At 40.7% G+C, this 21,379-nt stretch overlaps 1 protein-coding gene across 1 annotated transcript in view; it reads right to left on the bottom strand.

Moving 5' to 3' along the window:
- Nucleotides 1–13,473: 13,473 nt before the first annotated feature.
- Nucleotides 13,474–21,379, bottom strand: part of DNAJB11 (DnaJ heat shock protein family (Hsp40) member B11) — a 44,063-nt gene continuing 36,157 nt past the window's right edge. Inside the window, exons 8-10 of the mRNA XM_075181352.1 lie at nt 15,411–15,701; nt 14,542–14,701; nt 13,474–13,641 (exon numbers count right to left, since the gene is read on the bottom strand). Coding sequence (XP_075037453.1) covers nt 13,577–13,641; nt 14,542–14,701; nt 15,411–15,701 — 516 coding nt within the window. The 3' untranslated portion in view covers nt 13,474–13,576. The remainder of the gene's footprint in view (nt 13,642–14,541; nt 14,702–15,410; nt 15,702–21,379) is intronic.

Below are 21,379 nucleotides of genomic sequence, written 5' to 3'. Positions count from 1 at the left end.
TATTTCTAGCTCACCAACACTTCGCTAAATAATAAACATACTGAGTGCTGAGCAAGGTACAGCAGTAAACAGCAGATTAAGAAACATTTGACCATCTACGGCCTACTTACCCAGAACTGTGAAACTCCCAACAACACAGAAGTGCAAGCAAGATATTTTTAACTACCACTGTAATTAGTGACTTAAATGCCGGTGAGTGCGCCGGAGAGTATGCAGACGTCATTGCGAGCACACAGGTGTGTTCGAATTAACTAAGTGTGTTTTTGTCTAAAAGTGAGCTGCCATGTAAGCAAAGTGGATCCAATGTATGGTAAGTCGAGATTCTAACGATTATTACAGATGTAATTAATGAGCTTAGCTGTTAGTGTTGTGGCAATATTAAGGTTTAAATAGTGTCGATTTGAATTATATGCCGTAGAAATCATTTACTATGTGTTTGAGACGATAGTGTAGTGGTTAGGTATTCCACCCACCAATACTAAGGGCAGAAGTTTGAGGCCACAAGTCAACCCTAAGCACAAAGTGGTTTAAAAGCCTACGTTAAGCGTACTCACTAAAGTATAAAAGTAAAATTCAATATGCAAATGTTCGTAACTTGGTGCAAGAATCGCGATCATTCCTTTTTTTTTGTGAAGTCTTTGCTGCTCCTGCTGCTTTAGTAAAACAGTTATTTATATTTATGTGTGTGTGTGTCTAGGGTTATCAATTTAATAGCACGTTATCCGTCATGCTGTTAATAATAAATGCAACATGACAGAGTTGTCAGGAATAAGACAGCAATTCAGCTGACCCAAATAAGTGGAGTGCAAACACTTTTCTGAATCAACCACTAATGACTGTGGTGTATTGTCCAACAGGAGGCGCAAACCCCTTTGTCTCAAAAGTGCCCAAAATGGATAAAGAAAAGTTTGAACCACATGTCAAATGGCAATTTAAAATTATTGTTTATTACGTTACACAGTGCATATTCCACTGAGTGCCATCTGTAATACTTTGGAGTGAATTAATTGGCATTATCTGTATAAACACAAAACATAGGTAAAGTAAATAAGGTTGCTAGTGTGTAATCAATTTTTTGCAAGTGTCAACATTTGTAGATTCACTTGCTAGTTGTTGTAGCGGTTAGAGAATGCACCTTTGCACACTGGACACGTGAGTTCAAGTCCTCCCCAATCCACTTGTGTGCGTGTAATCAGTACTTTTGAACTTAGTTTCTATGAATTAAGATGTACCAAAGTGTCTATATAGTGAAAGTCAGCTAGCTCTATTTTCTGTCACTTCCTGGTGCTCAAAGTGACAATGTAGCAGTATAATCTCTTTACTGAAGACCCACTCAGCAGCAGAGTGCGCTATATTGAGCGAACTAATTCCATCCTTCCACCATTACAGCAATTCATGATTGAGGGCAATGGGTCAAAATAACAGCCAACATCTTGCACTTTCCATTGGCATTTATTAGAACGGTGTATGTAAGGAAAAAAGTTTTTTTTTAATTACAAATACTGATGGAAATACTAATGGAACGTTTGTAAGATATAGAAATACTAATAAATGTTTTTTGTTGTCAACACTAAAAAGCTAGTCACAAATGTCTGTATTGATATATATGTATGTTGTGCATATTTAGTTTGGCTTTTTAAACGGCCAACAATTCTTTCGAACACATTCACTGGACCTCTAACTCCGTCATAAAAAAATTAAAAGGCAACTAATGAAATCACCATCAGCAACAGACCGAAACTTTAGCAATGTATTCAACTTCCAAAGTCTGCCTGATGATGTATTTTCTAGTGGTTTGTAATGTGGTTTGTCTGTGTTTCATATTTCTATTATTTGTCATTTGTGGTCAGCTTTTCGTTCTATTACATTTCCTTGACATGTTGTTTTCATCACTTGTACATTGGCGTAGCAGTTAGCTATTCTACCTTCAAAGCCTGCAAGCCTGAGTTCAAGTCCTCACCAATGCTCTTGTCTCTGAGGGATCATTAATATCCTTGCCATATTTGTGTTGCTATTAAAAGTGTTCTTGGGGTCAAATTACACTCTGTTTAAAGTCGCATAAAGCATGCATGTAATTTGCAAAAATGTCATTTATTATTTCGATTCAGAGTGGTTTTTAATGCCAAAGCACCATGAACAACTGTCACATTTGCCATTTGACATTGTCAGTAATTATAATGGTGGTTGTTGTAATTCTAAATAGATTTCAAAACAATTTATATGGCAACATTGATTGTTAATGCTAGAATAAAAATAATTATTTTTTTTACCCATGCACGCTGCACTCCAATCCGGCTGCCGGAATGAATGGGGAATGAGTGTGCACTTCATTCCGGGACTGAAGTGCACTCAGCACTACATTCCGGCCGCCGGAATGAATGGGGAATGAGTGTGCACTCCATTCCGGGACTAAAGTGCAGTCAGCACTCCATTCCGGCTGCCGGAATGAATGGGGAATGAGTGTGCACTCCATTCCGTCTGCCGGAATGAATGGGGAATGAGTGTGCACTCCATTCCGGGTGCCGGAATGAATGGGGAATACAGTGTGCACCCCATTCCGGCAGCCAGAAAGAATGTGGAATTGTAGTGTGCACTCCATTCCGGCACCCGGAATGAATGGGGAATTGTAATGTGCGCTCCATTCCGGGACTGAAGTGCACTAGATATCTGCCTAGCATACCGAACTGCAGTGCCGAGTCCTATAAATGCCAGGCCTCTTTACTGAAGACCCAGTAAGCAGCAGAGGGCACTATATGAAGCTAACTAATGCCACCGTTCCGGCATTCCGGCAGTTCCAATTTTAACCCTAAGGGCCAAAATATCATTAAACATCTTACACTTGGCAGTAGCATTTATTCAAAAGGTGTCTGTAAGGAAAAGAGGCTTCTTTTACACAAACACAGTAATGGAACATTTAATACATATAATATATGTATGTATACAAATAAATGTAATTTAAAAAAAAAAAATTGTCTGTATTAATATTTATGTTTGTTTTGCATACTTGGTTGCGGTTTTTATACACAAAGTATGCTTCTAAATAGTTGTTTAATAGTTGTTTTAGCTAGCTGATTTGGACTTAAACATGACCCTGGTCTTCCTTAACTTTTGACAAGGATTTGAGGCATGAGTGACGTCAGTTTCCCTGAACTGCACAGAGGGAACGCCTACTGTTCTCAAATTCAAAAGCATAACGCCTACTTTACTCAAGTGATCTCTCATCTCCGCCCAGTCCGCGCCTACTCTCCTCCCACTCCCACCCCTTTCTTCTCAAGTGGTCAGCCGCCATCTCAAATATTTTTGCGCTGGAATTTGCGATTGAGTTACCTTTTGAGTGTCATATCTGCTCTGTTTGCGCAGCGTATGTGGTGTTTTAGGCAGCTCAAGTACCGTTTTCGCGCATGCGCAGAGCCGACTAGCAGATGCGTATGCGTTTGCGTACCTTGATGAATCGGGCCCGTTGTTATTAGGAAGTATCATTGATGTAACTATAACATCTCCTTGGAAAAGTGCTTTAGGGCATAAATTCCACCTCCACAGGGAACACGCAGGAGTTAAGTGAATTAAACTATCATTGTTATTTCTGTTTGCTCCCTATTGTCCACTAGTGAGCTCTACAGCAAGCCAGCAGCCTGATTCAGCAGGGGTCACCTGAGGGAAGACACCTGGGGAGGTAGGGGAGGGGGCTGGATAGTGTAAGCAGTCCACCAATCGAGACCTTTTGCAATTCCCTTGGACAGGCATATTCTAAGGTGGGATTAGGAGGTGATAAAAGAGGCTACCCTGGGAGCTGGACGTGTGTGACTAACATTTGGCCAAGAGGTGATGCTCTGCCAGACATGCACTGTGGAACATATCTCACTGGATTTATTTGAACTGATTTCCTCATTTGTTGGACCTGCTATCGTTACGGAGCCGTGCTGTATTTAATCCTGTTCTGCAGAATAAGTCATTCTTCTATTGTTCTCCTAATACCGTGTCCGAGTGATTTGGGAACCACGTATCTTCACATTTGGTGGCAAGCGGTGGGATCACTCAATGACAAGCACTGAATTGGAAAGGCACAGCAGAATGGAGACAGCAGCACAAACATACAGAAACACCAAGAAAGGAATCCTGCAGGAACTTTGTCAGGCAAGAAAAATTTAAATCAACTCAATGGATACCAGGGTGTCCCTAATTGAAAAATTGACTCGTGGGACATAGAAAACCCTGTTGAGGAGGAGGAAGAGGAGGACACGGTTCAGGACCCGTCAGGGGAACTCCGTAATGGAACCGGGGGGTGGCAGCTGCAATGACCATCGGCAACACGGAACAGCTGCAGATTGGGTTGGATGTACTTGGACCAGGAGCTCCCGCACATGAGAGGGCAGCAGTATAGGGAGCAGCGCTGGGTAGACTGGTTGTGGTACCTGCAGTGGCATCAGTGCCAGTATTGGAAGGAAGACAGACGCCGCGATTGGGGTATCACAATGTACTGCGCTTTGTGGAATCAGCCACGGACATTGAAACTCACCTTCAGTTATTTGAGTCCATGACGGCAATGCATGATATACCTGTGGCAGAGTGGTCAAAATATTTGATACCTAATTTGATGGGCCGAGCGCAGGAAGCATACCATGTCAGGAGCAAGGAAGAGACCACCAGGAAATTCGGAAAGTATTGTTGGCGCGATATGCGGTCACCCCTGAATCCTACCGCACTAAGTTCAGAACCATGGCAAGAAGTAGTGACTCTTCTTATACAGAATTTAGCAGTTTATTGCAAAGAAACTGTAATCGGTGGCTAGAAGGGAAGCAAGCCACAACCGTAATGGACATTAAAAACATCTTTATGTTGGAGCAGCTAATGAATAAAATGGCTCCAGAAATTAGAGAAATCCCACTACCCCAGAGAAAACAGCAGCATTAGCCGATTAATTCCTGGCAAACCGTCCCCAATGGAGGGGACCTAGCGGAGGTGAAAGGGCGACTATTCGAAGGACCCCACCCGATTGAGATACACCACCGGCTACATTAAACCCAATGCGACGCGTACCCCAGCTGGGCACTCTAGTGTGCCCAGACCTCGTGGTCCAGCAGTATCCGACCCTAGGAGGTACTACACTTACCAACAACCGGGACACATACAAAGAAATTGCCCACAGGGAGGAAGACCGTTCTCTGGATTGAGACCAGCTGTGCCCCGAGTGTCAATGTGCCAAGGAACATTACTTGAGGGTGGGGAGGGGTACTATGATCCTGATGTGCCAGAGGAGGAGGAAGTAGTCTATTAGGTGGAGGTGGCAGTGGCAATTGGGAAGGATACCCCTGCAAATATGAAGGGACACCTGCAGTCTGTAAAAGGGAATGGCCAGGAACTGCAGGGACTCCGGGGCTTCTATTACTCTGATACGGCCGAGTTTAGTCCCACCTACTCAGTGGCAAAAGAACCGGAAAATCAAAATTTTGATGGTGGGAGGCAAGATTACAGTTATCCCTATGGCCAGGGTTCATTTGGATTGTGGCCAGGGATCAATGGAGGTGAATGTGGGACTTTTGGATGGAATACCTACCCACGTTATTCTAAGGAATGATCTTGGTGGGGGATTGGCCAGTTACATTGTGGGAGCTATCACAGAGAGTCGAGCACGGGCTTTGGAGACAGCTCCCAAGGACCCACCCATACCAGCATCGGAAGTCCCTGTTGGATCAGCTGCCACACCGCTGACGGGTAAAAATCACAGAAACAGGAATGGCCTGTCTCGTCAGCAGGAACCAGACTCCAAGCCCCATCACGCCAGAAAAATAAAAAGTGTAGATCCCTGTGTAAGTGATCTACACTTTTTCTCTGGTGATATATCTTCCACTGACTTCAGTTTATTTCTTTAATGTACTTTCGTTCATGAACTGTTATGAAGAGATTCAATCAATCATCCAGGCGGAATGCCCATTATATGGACTACCTATTGGGTTGTTGAGACTTTTTTAACACACTGTTTAAAAACTTTTATTTTCTTTCTTGTAACATTTTTCCAGAATTGAGCGCTGTAGGATTTATGTTGCAGCTGACGGTCCAGCCTTGATGGACAAGCTTGAGGATAAAGGAGGGGAGTGTCATGCATTACTACAAAACCTGGCCCATAGTGCAATTCAGGAGACTAAAGCTCTGCTATATAAAAGAATTTGGAAAAGATCAAGCCATCGTGGAAGTGACGTTGGAGAAGCCAATAGTCACATTAGCTGGTGACCATGCAGAGGAACCTACCTTGCCTTCAAAGGAAGTTATAAACTGGTCTGAATTTCCAGAGCTGTTACATTTGCAGAACTTTGCACTTGACCAGTTCAGTTTTGTGACTTTACATGTCTTTAAATTGGCAGGCTGTATGCCATTGTATGTTGTCACAAATGATGTGTTGTTTCAAACTGCTACCGCAAAGGGGAAGAAGTTAGAACAATTAGAACAGATTCATGTATCCATAGTGTTAAAAACTGCAAACGCTCAGATGGGTGGTGGACACTTAGGGGAAGACAGAACCAGAGAACAAGTTCTATACAATTTTTACTGGTTTGGAGTCCACCTAGCCATAATGCCTACAAAAAGCTTTTGTAGGCCTTATTCTGTATGCTAAAAAAAATTGTCCCACTGTTGCAGTACAGCCACAGTTGAAAAGAGCTCATAAACATTCTCTTGCAACTGTAGAAGACCTTGACTTGAGAGAGAAAGAAGACAATGTATTTCAAAAAAGGGCGAGCTCAGAGAGGACATAAACCTCCTGTGGAGAAGGGTAACCCACTCCGAGGACAGTGGCAGGTGGGGAGTTTGACTGGGGCAGTACACCTGTCAAACCGTAATGCAGGTGTGCTAAGGTGAGCTTAGGGAGGACAGAAACCTCTCATAGAGCTCACCTCCTACTAAATTCATATGGTACAAGGACAAAATCCCAAGTAGTGTGTTTCCAAGAAGTCACAGAGGTGAGGGTCATTACGATCTCTAGCCAGTTTGTGCAGATGCAATAATGACTGGTTAACATTTTTTTTCCAGTTGTAGGTCACATTCTAGGGCTTCCAGACCACTGCCCCACTCATCACGATCTGGCTTCTTCAGGTCTTGCAGGAAAATTTGTCCCCCACGTTGGTTCTACTGCTTCATAAGTTTCTCAGTATGCTCACGCTCTTCACACTCGTGTCAACAAGATAAAGGCCCCGTTCGTGCATTGGTAGGCGTGGTTATAAGGACACTTAAAATGGCAATGAAAGAAGCCAAACATTTGGGATATGTCGTTTGACAGGGTTTAGTGAAACCACAGATAAATAAAATAGAGCATAGGGCAGGGAGTCTGCACAAAAAAACACTATTGCAGAGATGCGCCCTCCGCTCTGTCCCCATCACTGAATTTGGCGATGCTTAAGGGAGGAATATGTGACGAAGAGGGTTATTTGCCATACCTCTCCTGCACAGGAAATAAACTGCACGTAAAGCGGGTATACATAAGCCCTCATTTTCAACAAGGGACGAATGCGAAGATACGTGTGATGATGAATATGGGTGTTAGGTATGCTATGCTCTACTAGACAAGACACTGCAGGATACATCCAATACATATATGAATATAAAATCACAAAAGAATTGTACAAGGAAAAAAAAACCTTTTTAATTAATATCACCTGTTAATAATATAGGCATTAATGATAAAACATTAAAAAAATTAAAAAGTTTCCCCCCTATGAAATACATTTATTAGTACGTTATAAATGTCTACTGTACATAAAAAAAAATGTTTGCAATTGTTCCGGACTGCAAACACATGTAATAGCATGCATACCCAGCCATCATCACGATTAATCGGCACTTTGACCTGTAGCTAGAGCAGGAGATAAGACTGAAAAACAGTACCTGAGAGATACTCAGAGCTTGTATCGGATGATGCCATCTGTGCTCGAAATTTGCATGCCCTTAACATTGACTACTGGCAAACACTCCTTCCCCGCACTAGTTCCTCCCTGAAATCATAGGCTGTAGTAAGTGTGTTTTGAGCTCAAAGCTGATCTAAACGAAGCTGTGTTCTGTGGCGTATGGTATAATTCTGGCCATCCGCCGAGTGATTTTGCGGATTGTATGCACAAATTCAGTTTGCGTCACTTGGTGAATCAGGCCCCACGACTCCTAGGTTGTGCAGGGTGACTGATGCTAGCTAGTTGGCTGGTGACTAGACAGAAGGACTGTGTCTAGCCAGAGGTAGGTTCTGGCTACGGTCATCCCGATGAAAGTGTGCTGTCTTATTGGTGATGTGAACAATATCTTCATCATCAGCTATTTATATAGTGCCACTATTTCAGCAGCAATAAAAGCAATGTTTATTCAACTTAAGCAAGAAGTTTATTGTGTCCGTTAGTCTTCTGGGTTTTGATATATAGACAGAAAACACACAAAATGCTTAAAGTGAAATTATTATTATTATCATCATTTATTTGTTATGCGCCACAAGATTTCCGCAGCGCCGTACACAGAGCAAACCGTAGACTATACAGGGTGAGACAGTACAGAACAATAAACAAAAATACAAATGCTTCAGAAACTCCAGGCAGGTTAATGCAGTAGAGGCGGAGTAGAAGAACAAGAGGGAAGAAAGCCCTGCTCATACGAGCTTACATCCTAAGGGTGGGTGAAATGAAACAGACACAATGGGAGGAAGTTGAAGTATGGGGAGAACGTTAGGAGAAGATGCGGTGTTAGGTAGAAGGTTGGTAGGCTTTGAGGAACAGGTGAGTTTTGAGTGCTCGTTTGAAGGAGCTCAGATTAGGAGAGAGACGGATGGAGCGAGGGAGGTCGTTCCAGTGAAGGGGGCAGCACAGAAGAAGTCTTGGATTCTGGAGTGGGAAGTGGTGATTAGAGTGGAGAGGCGGCGGTCATTGGCTGAGCGTAGGGAGCGGGCAGGAGTGTGAATGGAGAGGTTAGAGATATAAGGGGCCATAGACTGGGAGAGAGCCTTGTACGTGGTGGTAAGGAGTTTGAAAAGGCTACATATGGGGAAAATTTCATAGACAGGGGTGGACTGGCCCGCTGCCTGATTTTAATGTAATATAGATGGGACGTGGGCAATTAATTTTTGATAATGGGCGCTAATACTTTAATAGTGGGTGGGAGACTTGAATTTGAAACATAATTATTTTAGTTTTCTTTTCATTACAAATACATTGTCTATCTTAACTCAGGTTGTGTTTTGTGACAGCACACTACAATCCATTTTATGTTTTGTGACCCTTTTCCTTATTGCAGAATTCAATTCAAACATTAGGAACACCTATTAAAAATGCTTGTATTATTTTTTATTTTCCTTGCCATTGGAGATAAAAGTACTGTATATGTATTTCCAAGAAGATCATTCAATCTATAAAAACAAACCTTCCCTATATATTATTATATAATTTGATTGAATATACCATATATGCAAGTTGATTTGTTGCCTTTTTTAATTAAGGTAAGTCACATTATTCACTGGGATTTTGTATTTATTTGCTGGTTTTGTGTGTTCAATCACTGGTAATTTCTGCACCTTGTTTTTGATTGTGCAATCCAAACTATTAATTCAACCTTTAAACCAAAAATGTCATTACAAATTAGTCATAGTAAAGATGATGGTAAAGGTATCAAAATTGTTTTTATATCTTCTACATACACCATCTTCTTAAATAACATAATTCCCTTGATGAACATAGGAGAAAGGGAGCCAAACATAGTGTAAAACCATAAAATTGTAAATCATAAAATAATGTGCTTTAAAAGCCGCGTACCAAATGTATAAATATATCAGGCTTATCTGGTTATTAATCCGATTCCAGATCCTCCTCAAGAGATAACAGGTTCACAGATGCACTAGAACTCAAAGGATAATAACATAGTGTAATACGCCCATGTATCAATTTTAAAAGGTTTAATTACCCATCTGGGTACATAAGCAATTAAATGCCCGTACATTAAAATCCTTTTTTTTTTAAGGATTGAAGAGGCATCGTTTTTGCCATCTATGGTCCGTTTGAGAAAGATCTTTGGGATTTCTGTGTTCTGAGGAATTGTTCAGATAAGCCGTTTTTTTATATGTTTTAATGTACAGGCATTTAATTGCTTATGTACCCGGAGGTCTAGGTTATCTGCATCTGCAATTGATGCATTTGGAGTTGGAGCAGCCTACTGTATGTGTATTTGTTTACATTTGAGCACTTTAAGCACTTTTTGGTGATATACACTGAGCGCAGGGGCAGATCTAGAGAATATTTGTACCCAGGGCGATGTAGGCCCCGGCCCCTTTTTGACATCGGCGGCTGCACACTATGTGCAGGTACGTTCAGCAGTGACAGGCAGGGACAGTGTGCTCCCCGGATGCTCTGATTGTGTTTAAAACACAATCTGAGCAGCCGGGCAGCACACTGTCCCTGCAAATGGACCTGCACATAGTGTGCAGCCGCCGGCAGCAAGCCCCTGCTAGGGGGGGGCGATCGCCCCGATCGTCCCCCCTGGATCCGCCACTGACTGAGCGCCTGTTTAATCACTATACAACATAATTCCCTTAACTGTTCATTCACTGGATGATTCACCCTATAACTATAAACTACTACTACTAAATTTGCTTATGGGAGGGTTCCCTTCCTTGGATTTATACTAGCAGATATTTGCTAAAGTTGACAATCTCTTTAAGTCACATTGGACATTGATGAAACTCTTTGGGACTGTGCTTGTTCCCAATTATTATATGTAGTATTTATATCTATTAAGTGGTTGATTTTTCTAGCAAATTTTAAGTTCATGTTAGAACGGATGTCCCTTTTTGTGCAAATTCCTGCTTGCTTATTGTTTTAATATATTGTTTTATTTATATGTTGTGTGTGACTTTTTTATTAAGCCAATTCCAAGAGTTGTGTGAACTCTGCCATCAATTTAGTGTTTATAGGATTACTAGGCTGAATGTGGGCTAAATACACAGCTTTGTCTTTAGTGTGTTCTTTTAGAGTCCTTCTTCGTGTGCAATATACACTTTTCCAAACTGCATCTGTGCACAGAAATAAATGAAAAAGACTCCCTATGCAGATGTGGACGCATCTTCCACTTGCAACTTCTTTCACTTAGAGAGGCGAAACTGGGGAGGGAAGAGGCCACTGGGACCTGTAGTACACCAGTAAAAAAAATAATGTTAAATAAAAACACAAACGCCATGATAAAAAAATGTATTAAATAAAAACTCACGCCCCGCACACCCATTTATAACACATCTTCTTCAGTCTTCCAGTTTTTAATTCAATGTGAATTTAAAAAACAAAAAAAAAACACTTGAACAATGAATACTTGCTCCTTGCTGAGCCACAACACGAGTGACAGGCTGGCTGGCCTGTCAGCCACTAACACACAGAGCAGCTTTGCTCTGGTCAGAGCCTGAAAAGGTCGCTCTGATTAGTTATGTAAAGATGAGGCTCTAGAATAGACATGCTTTGATGTTATTTGTCAGAGCCATACACATAGAAGATTACCTATTTGAGCAGAAAACTGCTAAACCGAGAAGTGGGGTATGCCACAATTGAAAAGGAATGTTTGCCCATTGTGTGGGCAGTGAAAAGACTACAACCTTATTTGTATGGACGACATTTTAATGTGGTGACTGATCATAATCCTTTAAAGTGGCTACAACACACATCAGAGGAAAATGGCTGTTTGTTGAGCTGGAACCTTGCACTTCAATTTTATGACTTTGACATAATTCACAAGCAAAGAAAGGCTCACAGCAATGCAGATGGACTGTCTTGGCAAGAAGAGCCAGATCCTCCGGTAACCCTAGGATACTGCGGACCGGGAGCCAAATTGTTGGACAAGGCACCCTGGTTGCCGCATGGACAAGGGGGGGGGGGGGGGAGGGGTGTGACTGGATCACTATTAAATAACTTTTGGTAAAAATGTATTTAAAGCAAATAGTGCAGGGCACTTATTTATGCAATTGCACGTGCCCTTATTTTTGATATTGTGAGATAGGAAATTGTTATCTCTGAGACCAAGGTAGAAAAGTTGGTTTTTCTGTTTAACCTTGCTATATGATATGCCTATTTCTGATGTATATATCTGATACAATGAGCCTGTGTTTACCAAGCCTTTGGTGTATTGTGATGTGGGGAAGTGGCTTTTTTTTCCCTTGTTCTGTGAGTCTCCTGCCTCTGAAATAAGTAAATCACAGCAAGGTTTTTAAGAATTTCATAGCCAAGTATAAATATTAGTGGCTTTGCAATGCATGTAAATCCATGTTTGTGTAAATAGAGTACATCCTGATTCTAAAAATAGACTATTTCGGAACTGTATAAAAGATGAGCTGTGTGAGCATGTAATGTATTCTTCTGATTCTTTATCTGACCTGATCACACTGGTATCTTCCACCAGTGTGTGAGAGCAAATAAACCATCTTCCTTCAAAGACCTGCTTGGAAACATCTTCAATTTTGCTTTATTCCTGTGATCTACAGATTAGACCCTAAATCTAATCCGTTCTCTGGCTGTCTTTGAGGTTTTGGACCAAAGCGTTTCCAGTACCACCGTTCTGCCTGCTACCCAGCAGCCCTGGTCAATGTGTTAGGCCAGGGGGGATCCATTCACAGCAACCCGGATCCATAGTAAGAGGTCCGCAGTTACCAGCCCGAGTACACCAGCAACGAGGTACACTAGCAGCGTCCGTTACCCAGAAGGAATGTGGTTCTGAGTGCCATAAAAGGAGCTCAGTGGTGGCAGTAGGCCCCTCCCACTGCGGCAGGAGGGGTGTATTCGGCATAATGAAAGGGGACGGTGGCAAAGTAAGCCCAGCCGGTTTCCAGCAACAACAGACATGGTGGCATAGACGGTCCATCCTGTCACAGCCCCTTCTTCTAAAAAACCTCTCCAAAATATATCTAATTCTCCAGTGTACATTTTGTGCAAACCAGAGGGTACTAGGTACCAGCTATATAACAGTCTTCTATAATTCTATGTATTTGTACTTCTAGAGATTCTAAATACACACATAGTGGCTCTCATTCAGATCTCCAGTGGATATAGTTACCTAGATCATTTTCACATATTTTGATAAATAGCAGTTAATATAGAAAAATGTAAGGAAAATATGTATTTCCCTATAAGTAGTGATTTAGAACAAATAGCTAGTGAGTGGGTACAACATCAAGAGTTTCCTGTAACTAGAACAGAGTATGTATATTTAGAATAATCATATTTTGGAATGCTAAACTCTGAATGTATGCCTTGAAATGCTACCAAATGACTTGAGGTAAAATGTTGGAACCACTTAATAACACCTCTCGCTGGCCAACTGGATACGGCAAGGCTGTAAATAAAAGATTTGTTTATGTAGAATTAAATACTAGATTTATATGGCCTTTTTCACGATTGTATTTCAGTTATGAATCTAAATGTGTATACAAAATTAAAAACCACAAGCATTGTCAAATATACAGAGATGCTGCAACTTCGGTTAAGACCAATTCAGTGGAACATTTATTTATATTAAAAAAACACAAAAAAGAAACCCAGAATAAATATGTCCATTTACTCATTTGCATACAGTTTGTGTATGGTTAATATCCCTGAAGTCCATTATAAATGTTCTGCACAGATCCATGCTTCAAAAGCTGTTTCATGCCTAAAATACACAAAATAGATCAGTTATTAAGATTAAGCAACATAGGTTTTAGCCTAGTATTCAAGTACAGCAGTAACGGGCAACAGCTGACTCTCTAGGTCTTCACCTGTGGCCACCAGCTGTTTTCTGCTATGATGTCAGATTTGTTTATTATAGCTGGCAAACACTTGATAAAATACCTGCTGATATGTTATTAAAGATAGGTTTCTTTTTTTTATTAAATGCATTATTTTAACATATCACTGAGATTAAGAGTGAGATGCAGTATTTTTGAAGGTTAGAGGGTCGCACCATGCATGAAGTTGCCCATCTCTGGATTACACTGAAGAAACTAAACGGTACTATAAAAATAAGGTGTCAATGACTACATGGGAAATGAATAAAGCTTTAAATATAGAAACAATATATTTCCACTAATTTTAGATATAGGTTAGCAGCCACTGGGTACTTTAGATACTAATGGGCAATAGACAGCCCTAGGGATGCATGCAGCCCTACAAGTCTTCAATCTGGTTAAATAGGCAACCTGCTATAATTGGCCTTCAGCAGCCACTGTCAACGGAACTTCTAATTTTGGTTCAACCCACACGCATTTTCTTTTTTGATGATGATTACCTTTTAGTTGGACTGGTTCCCCGCTACCCCTACCCACCTCCCTATTTACCTCTGTGTCTTCTCTTGTTCCAGACTGTTTTAATATTTTCTTTTCTCTTTCTATTTTTGCACACATAAGGTTTTTAACTTTTGCACATTTTTATCTAGGCAATATTGTTTACATAGGTGTCTTTTTACAGTAACAAGCTTCAATTGTTAAGAGTGTGAAAAAAATAAGGAAAGTAATGTTAGTTGGTCACCTAGCAGTAAAGCATTTCACCATTGTATATTTTAAAACATGCATACCATTTTTCTGCTCTTCTGTTAGCTGTTCTTTAGGAAACTCCACATCAAAAGTAATAATTAAAGAACCCTTGATATTATTGTTGTCGAAATTCGGAAGGCCTTCCCCTTTTTTCCAAATTTTTGCTCCTGGTTTAGTTATTTTATCTCGCATTATATGAACCTATTAATTAATTCATTAATTATTATAGCAAGATTAGATACAAGAAAAATAAACATTTTGAAGAAATAACCAAATATTTTTGTTAATTCTTTTAGATAAAATAATAGAATCACAACACATTAGAATACAATACAAATGAAATAGATATCTATACACGTCTAAATAAATCTCAAAAGGAAGTCCGAAAAAAAAAATGTATTCAACAAAAGCTTAAGGAGGGCATAAGTGAAAAAATACTATATAATAACTCAGGAATTTTCCACCTCCACATGACTTTGGTTACTTTTAGAAACTCTCTCTACCATTCTGGAAATTATATGATTGTGAGGCCATTTGTTATACTGGGACTTTTATTTGCACTAAAGATCAGCTGGAACAGATCACTCAGAGAAAATTTAAGAATCCCCAATGTGTCTAAAATTTATAAACATAGCAGAAAAATGTCCTTTCAGTTCTATGCTACACGGGTGATTTTCACATGCAATCAATATTTGACTGCTAATAAATTAACTGGGTCAAATTGTCTGTGTAACAATAGCTTTACTCTTACTATACTTGTACTCACCTTGCACTAAACTGTACAATATGTACTGTACTGACATACAGCAACTCAGATTTTCAGAGCACTAGAGGTAAATTTAAGTATACAAAGGGAATGACTTGTTAATTATTTATTTTTTAACCATATAAATGTAAATATCCAACTTACTTTATGCCCATCCAAATGAGTAATATCCATTTCGAAACCTATAAGCGCTTCAACTAAAGAAATTGTTACATTTGTGTAAAGGTCATCTCCCCTTCGTTCAAATATGGGATGTCTGTTTATAAAACAAAACAAAAAAATGAAAACTAACATTTGAAGATACAGAAAACAATCCAATTTAAAACCACCAACACGAACAAATAGGCATGTCACAAGATAGCAAAAAATTAATGTGTACATTGGTGCTATGTTAATACATTTTACTTTAGCTGTAATTAAACATTTTACTGAGTGCTACAAAAGGGTTTAATTGTATTAACATCATATTCACAGGTGAATTCCAATTACTAATTTAATGTTCTTTAGCCACTTGCTTTGGTTTCTGTACGTGAGAATCATTTCGTTATATCACATTACAAAGCTTTTACTTTATTTGTTACAATCAACGGTAAACTGACAATTTATTATTTAGACTACAGGCTGGTTCTGAAAGATCACATGAGCTTATAGAATGAATTTCAATGCATAGCATTGTGAAAAAAGCCATAATGAGGGCGGGGTTGCTGATGCAACCACCCAGGACTCAAGTCAGAGAGGGAGACATGCCTGCCCACTGATTGCCCCAGCCACCCAGGTATACATGTAGTGTATACGACAACAAATAAAAGCACCCGTCTCTGCAGTTTCGCCAATGTGTACCAACCTTATTCCATGAAGAAATTGTTACTGGCGAGTCCCTTAGGGACCACAGTAAGATATCTGCACTAAAACCGCTCAGTAGCCTTTTTGTCACCACTAGGCTTCCATAAAAAACTACAACTTGGAAGGGACATGGCACATGTGGAGTTAGACTCTTTTATAGGATTCCACTCAAACACCAGAGCAGTTATCAGGACTTTTATACAGATCTTCTACCACCATTATGTAAGTGTTTATTGCAATATTAATATTATTAAACCTCTGCACTTTTACCACCATCTAATCCATTTCTCCATAGTTTAGGGTAATCTGCTTCACGCCGACTGCCCCACACACCAACAATTTTGCAGCTCAGGATAAAGAAACTGCACAACTACAACAATCATAAGAAATGCACCTACACACAGGAATCATATCCCCAACAACCCCTTTGAACATATCATACACATATGGATTATATCCTCCTGCACAACCCCCATCCTCATGTGGCCATTAAACTGAACTGTCAGGGGCTTATCTGATAAACTCATCTCAGTAACAAATCACCAACCACCCTCTAGAATTACCGGTTAGAGACCTCCTATCCTGACCATTCTATGAACATTGCTATCTCACTCATTTATATGACAGTATTTTACCTTCATTTAGATTTGGATTTCTTGACAACCCATAAGTGTTCTATACATCAATACCCCTATTTTTACCCATGTTCTATGTACATTGAAAACCCACTACATTTTCTTTTATATAAATTAAAATTTGTTTTATTATTTTGTTATACATACAATAAACAAAAGTAGCCCACACAGGGGGGCAACTAAGTTGTGTCCTGTTATTTTATGCTGCAAGCAAACAGGAATATAACAAACATTGCTAGAATAGAAAGGAATCTCTCGGAAGGGTATTAAAAAAACAAAAGAAAAACTGAAAAAATTATAAAAATATAAAAAGGCCATTGGAAGGTCACTGGGCGCTCGCCGTACACAACATCATGGGGAGTAATCTACATCCCTTAATTCTGGCAACACAGAAGGGGGGGGGGATTACAGACCTCTCCAAGTGTAATAAACCAATAAAAGAATAAGTTTATTATTAAAAATAGTAAAAATAATATCACTATCTATTGTATACATACAAATTGTTGAAATGCATAAATAGATAGCCTATGCTGTGAAACACAATCCAGTTAAATACATATAAAATAAAAGGATTCCGTTCTTATTATTCTCAATTAGATTGCTCCCAATATGTATAATGCAATGAACATTGCTTAGAAAATTTAAAAATATTGCTTGTATATGTATGAAAATGTTCCGGATCCTTAGTATAGGGAGGGTATCTCCAATTCACATATATGATATCAAATAACCAGCTAAGCCTCTCAATGAATTCTGCCTTTTATAGAAATTAAATTTGCCACTTGGAGAAATATGGAACCTATCCACCTTTAGTAAATAGTCAGATAACAATAGTAAAAAGTACATATTATGAGCCCAAGAATAAAATTGAGCAAATTAAATAGTTCACCTGGGAGTTAGTGAATAAATCACACTTGCAGTTTCTCCGAAGTGATGCTCCATGCCTGCTCTTTCCTCTCTGTTGAATTCTATAAAGGTGCGCACCAAACAAATGTCCAAATAGAAACTGAAGGGGGATCTAGCAGGTTCCTTTGCAGAAAAGTTGCAGATGGTTATTGAACCAGGCATCAAAAAAGCGGACAAGGAGACTTTTTCCTCAAAACAGAAAAGTTAATCCAAAAGGGACATTTCATCTAATGTCTATAGGCTTTTTCAAACCCACATCCATTTTGTGCCAATTTCTTTAATATTTATCAAGTGCGTTGTGACTCATATTCATGAACATTTCATGGACAACTATTTCAATAACTAATCAAAACCACTCAGAGATTTTTAGTTGTTCAGGAGCCATCCTTTTCCTGGGATTATTAACTGTAGCCAGCATGAAGTTTACTAAAGGGTGCTCACAGTGCTACACCTAGCATGTATGATAAAAACTAGTATGATTAGAATGACGGAAATCAGTAAATCAAACTGGTTTATTGAATAGTCAAAGTTCCTTAGGTGAAAATAGTTCTCAGCCTTAAATAGTCTTTAGATAAATCTAGAAATCCAGCTTATACCCCATTCATACTGCACCAAAATCCCGGGTTTTTCCCGGGGCGAGCTGAAACGACCCGGGTCTTGGTGCAGTATGAATGGTACAAGTGAAAAATCCCGGGTCTAAAAACCCGGGTCTTCAACCCGGGATTTATCGAGGGGTAATTCCATGAATGGTGCAACCCGGGTTTTGGCATAGTTGCATAGGGGGGGGGAGGGAGAGAGAGGGAGAGAGAGGGAGAGAGAGGGAGAGGGAGGGAGAGAGAGGGAGAGGGAGGGAGAGAGAGGGAGAGGGAGGGAGAGAGAGGGAGAGGGAGGGAGAGGGAGGAGAGGGAGGGAGAGGAGAGGGAGGGAGAGGGAGGGAGAGGGAGGGAGAGGGAGGGAGAGGGAGGGAGAGAGAGGGAGAGAGAGGGAGGGAGAGAGAGGGAGGGAGAGAGAGGGAGAGAGAGGGATTTTTTCTTTTTCCATATTCCAGCTTTCAGCCAATGAAAAGTTTCTGGTGATGACTCCCACAAATTGTCAGGGCACAGACTTGTGCAGTATGAATGGGGTCAACCCGGGAAATTACCGGGTCCAAGGTGCAGTATGAATGGTGTTTCTGAGCTAGGGACGCTCCGAGCCCCTGCAAAAAACCCGGCTTCAAAAACCCGGGATATTGCCGGGGCGGCAGTATGAAAGTGGTATAAGTGTCCCAAAGTCTCCCAAGTTCTTATTTTCAAACCATTTAAAAAAAAAAAAAAAAAAAGAGTACATATGCTACGTTTCCACACTTGAATATTTGAAGATGTTTTGCAGCTTTGTCCACATTCCCCAGCAGTATCTTAAGAAAAGCTTCACTGTAATTCAGATTTACATTCTATTTATGTGTGCGGGTCAGCATGAAATAACGTAAGTTGGGATTGGGTCGATTATAACAGTTATTTATTTGCTTGGCAAACATACTAGTAATATAACATGGATAAAACAAACTTGTGATTGCTCTACTTAGCAAAGTGTTAATTAGGTAAGTCTCATACGCATATTATATGCGTTCCACTGTGGAACGCAGATTCCCAGGTAGGCGGTTATGGACAACGAGTGGTCTTGTAGGAAGTAATCCAATACGCGTCAGCTTTTAAAGTAAAACCTTCCTCAGTGATTTTTAACAAAGTATACAATAAGCAAAGTGATCAGTGTAATTTATGTTACTAGGCATCTGCATGATAGATAATGGTTTGCCCGTGATTCTGAGTACAACAGCTTTCAAATTGCAATGTATTGAGGTCTGATGGACAGTAGTACACATGCACTCGGAGAAGCCTTGCAGTCTTCGTTCTGGCAACAGCATTACATAATTAATAATAGAGAAAGGGCAATCAAAAATTTTAACTACTGATGGTTATGGTAAATGTATTGGCTAGATTGGCAGTGCTTAGAGGGACAAAACCTATACATTGTGCGACTGTAACGGCTAGTGGCTATAAATATGACCTTCCAGAACAGGAGAAAGCGGTCATTGTTTATAGCAGCCGCCTTTCCCATAGAGCTTTATATTCTCACAAGTACTTGAATGTCCCAAAGTCTTGCAGAGTGGAAGCTAATTTGCTATACTGCAGCTGGTGAATAGGAGGCGATAGCCAAGATAAAGAGCGAATAGTCAAAGACAGGCGGGGGTCAGGGGTCCTAGCAGGCAAAGAGATCAGGAACAGGCCAAAATGGTCAGGGCTGCCAGCGAGCAGAATGATCCGAGGTACAAAACCAAAGATCAGGGCAACCACAAACACAAGCAAAGTCCAGAAACAGGCAGAGGGTCACAGCAGAAGTCCAGAAGAGTATCCACAGGAAGAGCAGGCATAATCTCAGAGCAGGCCAACAACATATGCAGAGCACAGGACGCCCTCTATAACCAGCAGGGAGGCTAAGCCCTCCCTGCCTTAAATACATAGAGCGCCCAAGCAGAAATGGCACAGGTAGGTAAATCAGCCACATGAGGCTGTTAATGAACTCATTCACATCGGCTGCCTCTAATGCCAGGACACAGCGCAGTCAGGCAGGAGCCTCCTGGCCGTTGTCACTGTGTTGCTGGTTTCCCGATGACCATTTTCCGCACCGAGTGCAGCGGCCATCTTAAAATGCACACCACGGCCGGGAGGGGTTAAATTACCGGCGCTAGGTGCCACGTGAAATGTTGTTAGTGAAATGGGTATTTTTTATTAAATTAAAATGCTTTTTTTTATGTGTGCGCAGGCTGGGTAGTACCCAGCGCTGCAGCATGGCACTGGGGAGTGTAAAAATGTATTTTAAATTGTAAGGTGTATGTGTAGGCGCTGCAGTGCCGATAAAGAACCGGCACTCAGTGCTGAATGGGTTTAACTCCAGATGCTAGACACCGGGAGTGTAACTCTATGTATTAAATGTAGATATGTGGGTTGTAAATGTATGAAATGTAAAATGTATATGTGTAAAATAAAAAGAAAGTACTTACCCTGTGCTGGGGCCTGCAGAGGCAGCCCTGGTTCCCCTTCACCCTCCGGCTGCCAGCTTCAGTCACTGCCTGAGGGACTTAACAACCAGCCTCCTGGAATCATATAGGTCCAGGAGGTGCAGCACCTCCCGGGGGTCCCAGGAAGCTAAGTCCCTAGTTGGCGCTCAAAGAGCTTCAACTAGCGACAGGACAGGAACTGCTGCCCCGGGATCTGGCTGCTATCCCCTGGTACTATTTTCGGCCAGGGAGCAGAGCCAGACCCTGGAACAAGGTCCCTGGAAGTAACTTTGGGACAGATTCCAAATGCAAATTTCACGCCTAGAATCAACGCCAGACCTTTTACCTGCTTAATTGATGATGAAATAACGATGGAATAGCCCACACATGTCCATGAAATAGCTTTTGAGTCGATTGTCCCATTACTTTTGGTCCCTTAAAAAGTGGGAGGGGAGAAACCGTTGTAATTCCTACACTGTTCACCTGATTTGGATGTAAATACCCTCAAATTAAAGCTGAAAGTTTGCAGTTAAAGCAAATCTTGTTTGTTTCATTTCAAATCCATTGTGGTGGTGTATAGAGCCCAAAATATGAGAATTGTGTCGATGTCCCAATATTTATGGACTTGACTGTATACTTAGTGTGATGGTGATAAGGAGGCACAGTGACATAAAGATGGCTCCATGGCACAGTGA

Source organism: Mixophyes fleayi, chromosome 7 (genome assembly GCF_038048845.1).
Source record: "Mixophyes fleayi isolate aMixFle1 chromosome 7, aMixFle1.hap1, whole genome shotgun sequence".
Lineage (NCBI taxonomy): Eukaryota > Metazoa > Chordata > Amphibia > Anura > Limnodynastidae > Mixophyes > Mixophyes fleayi.
The sequence above is the reverse complement of the archived record's forward strand: the minus strand, read 5'-3'. Positions and strand labels throughout refer to the sequence as shown.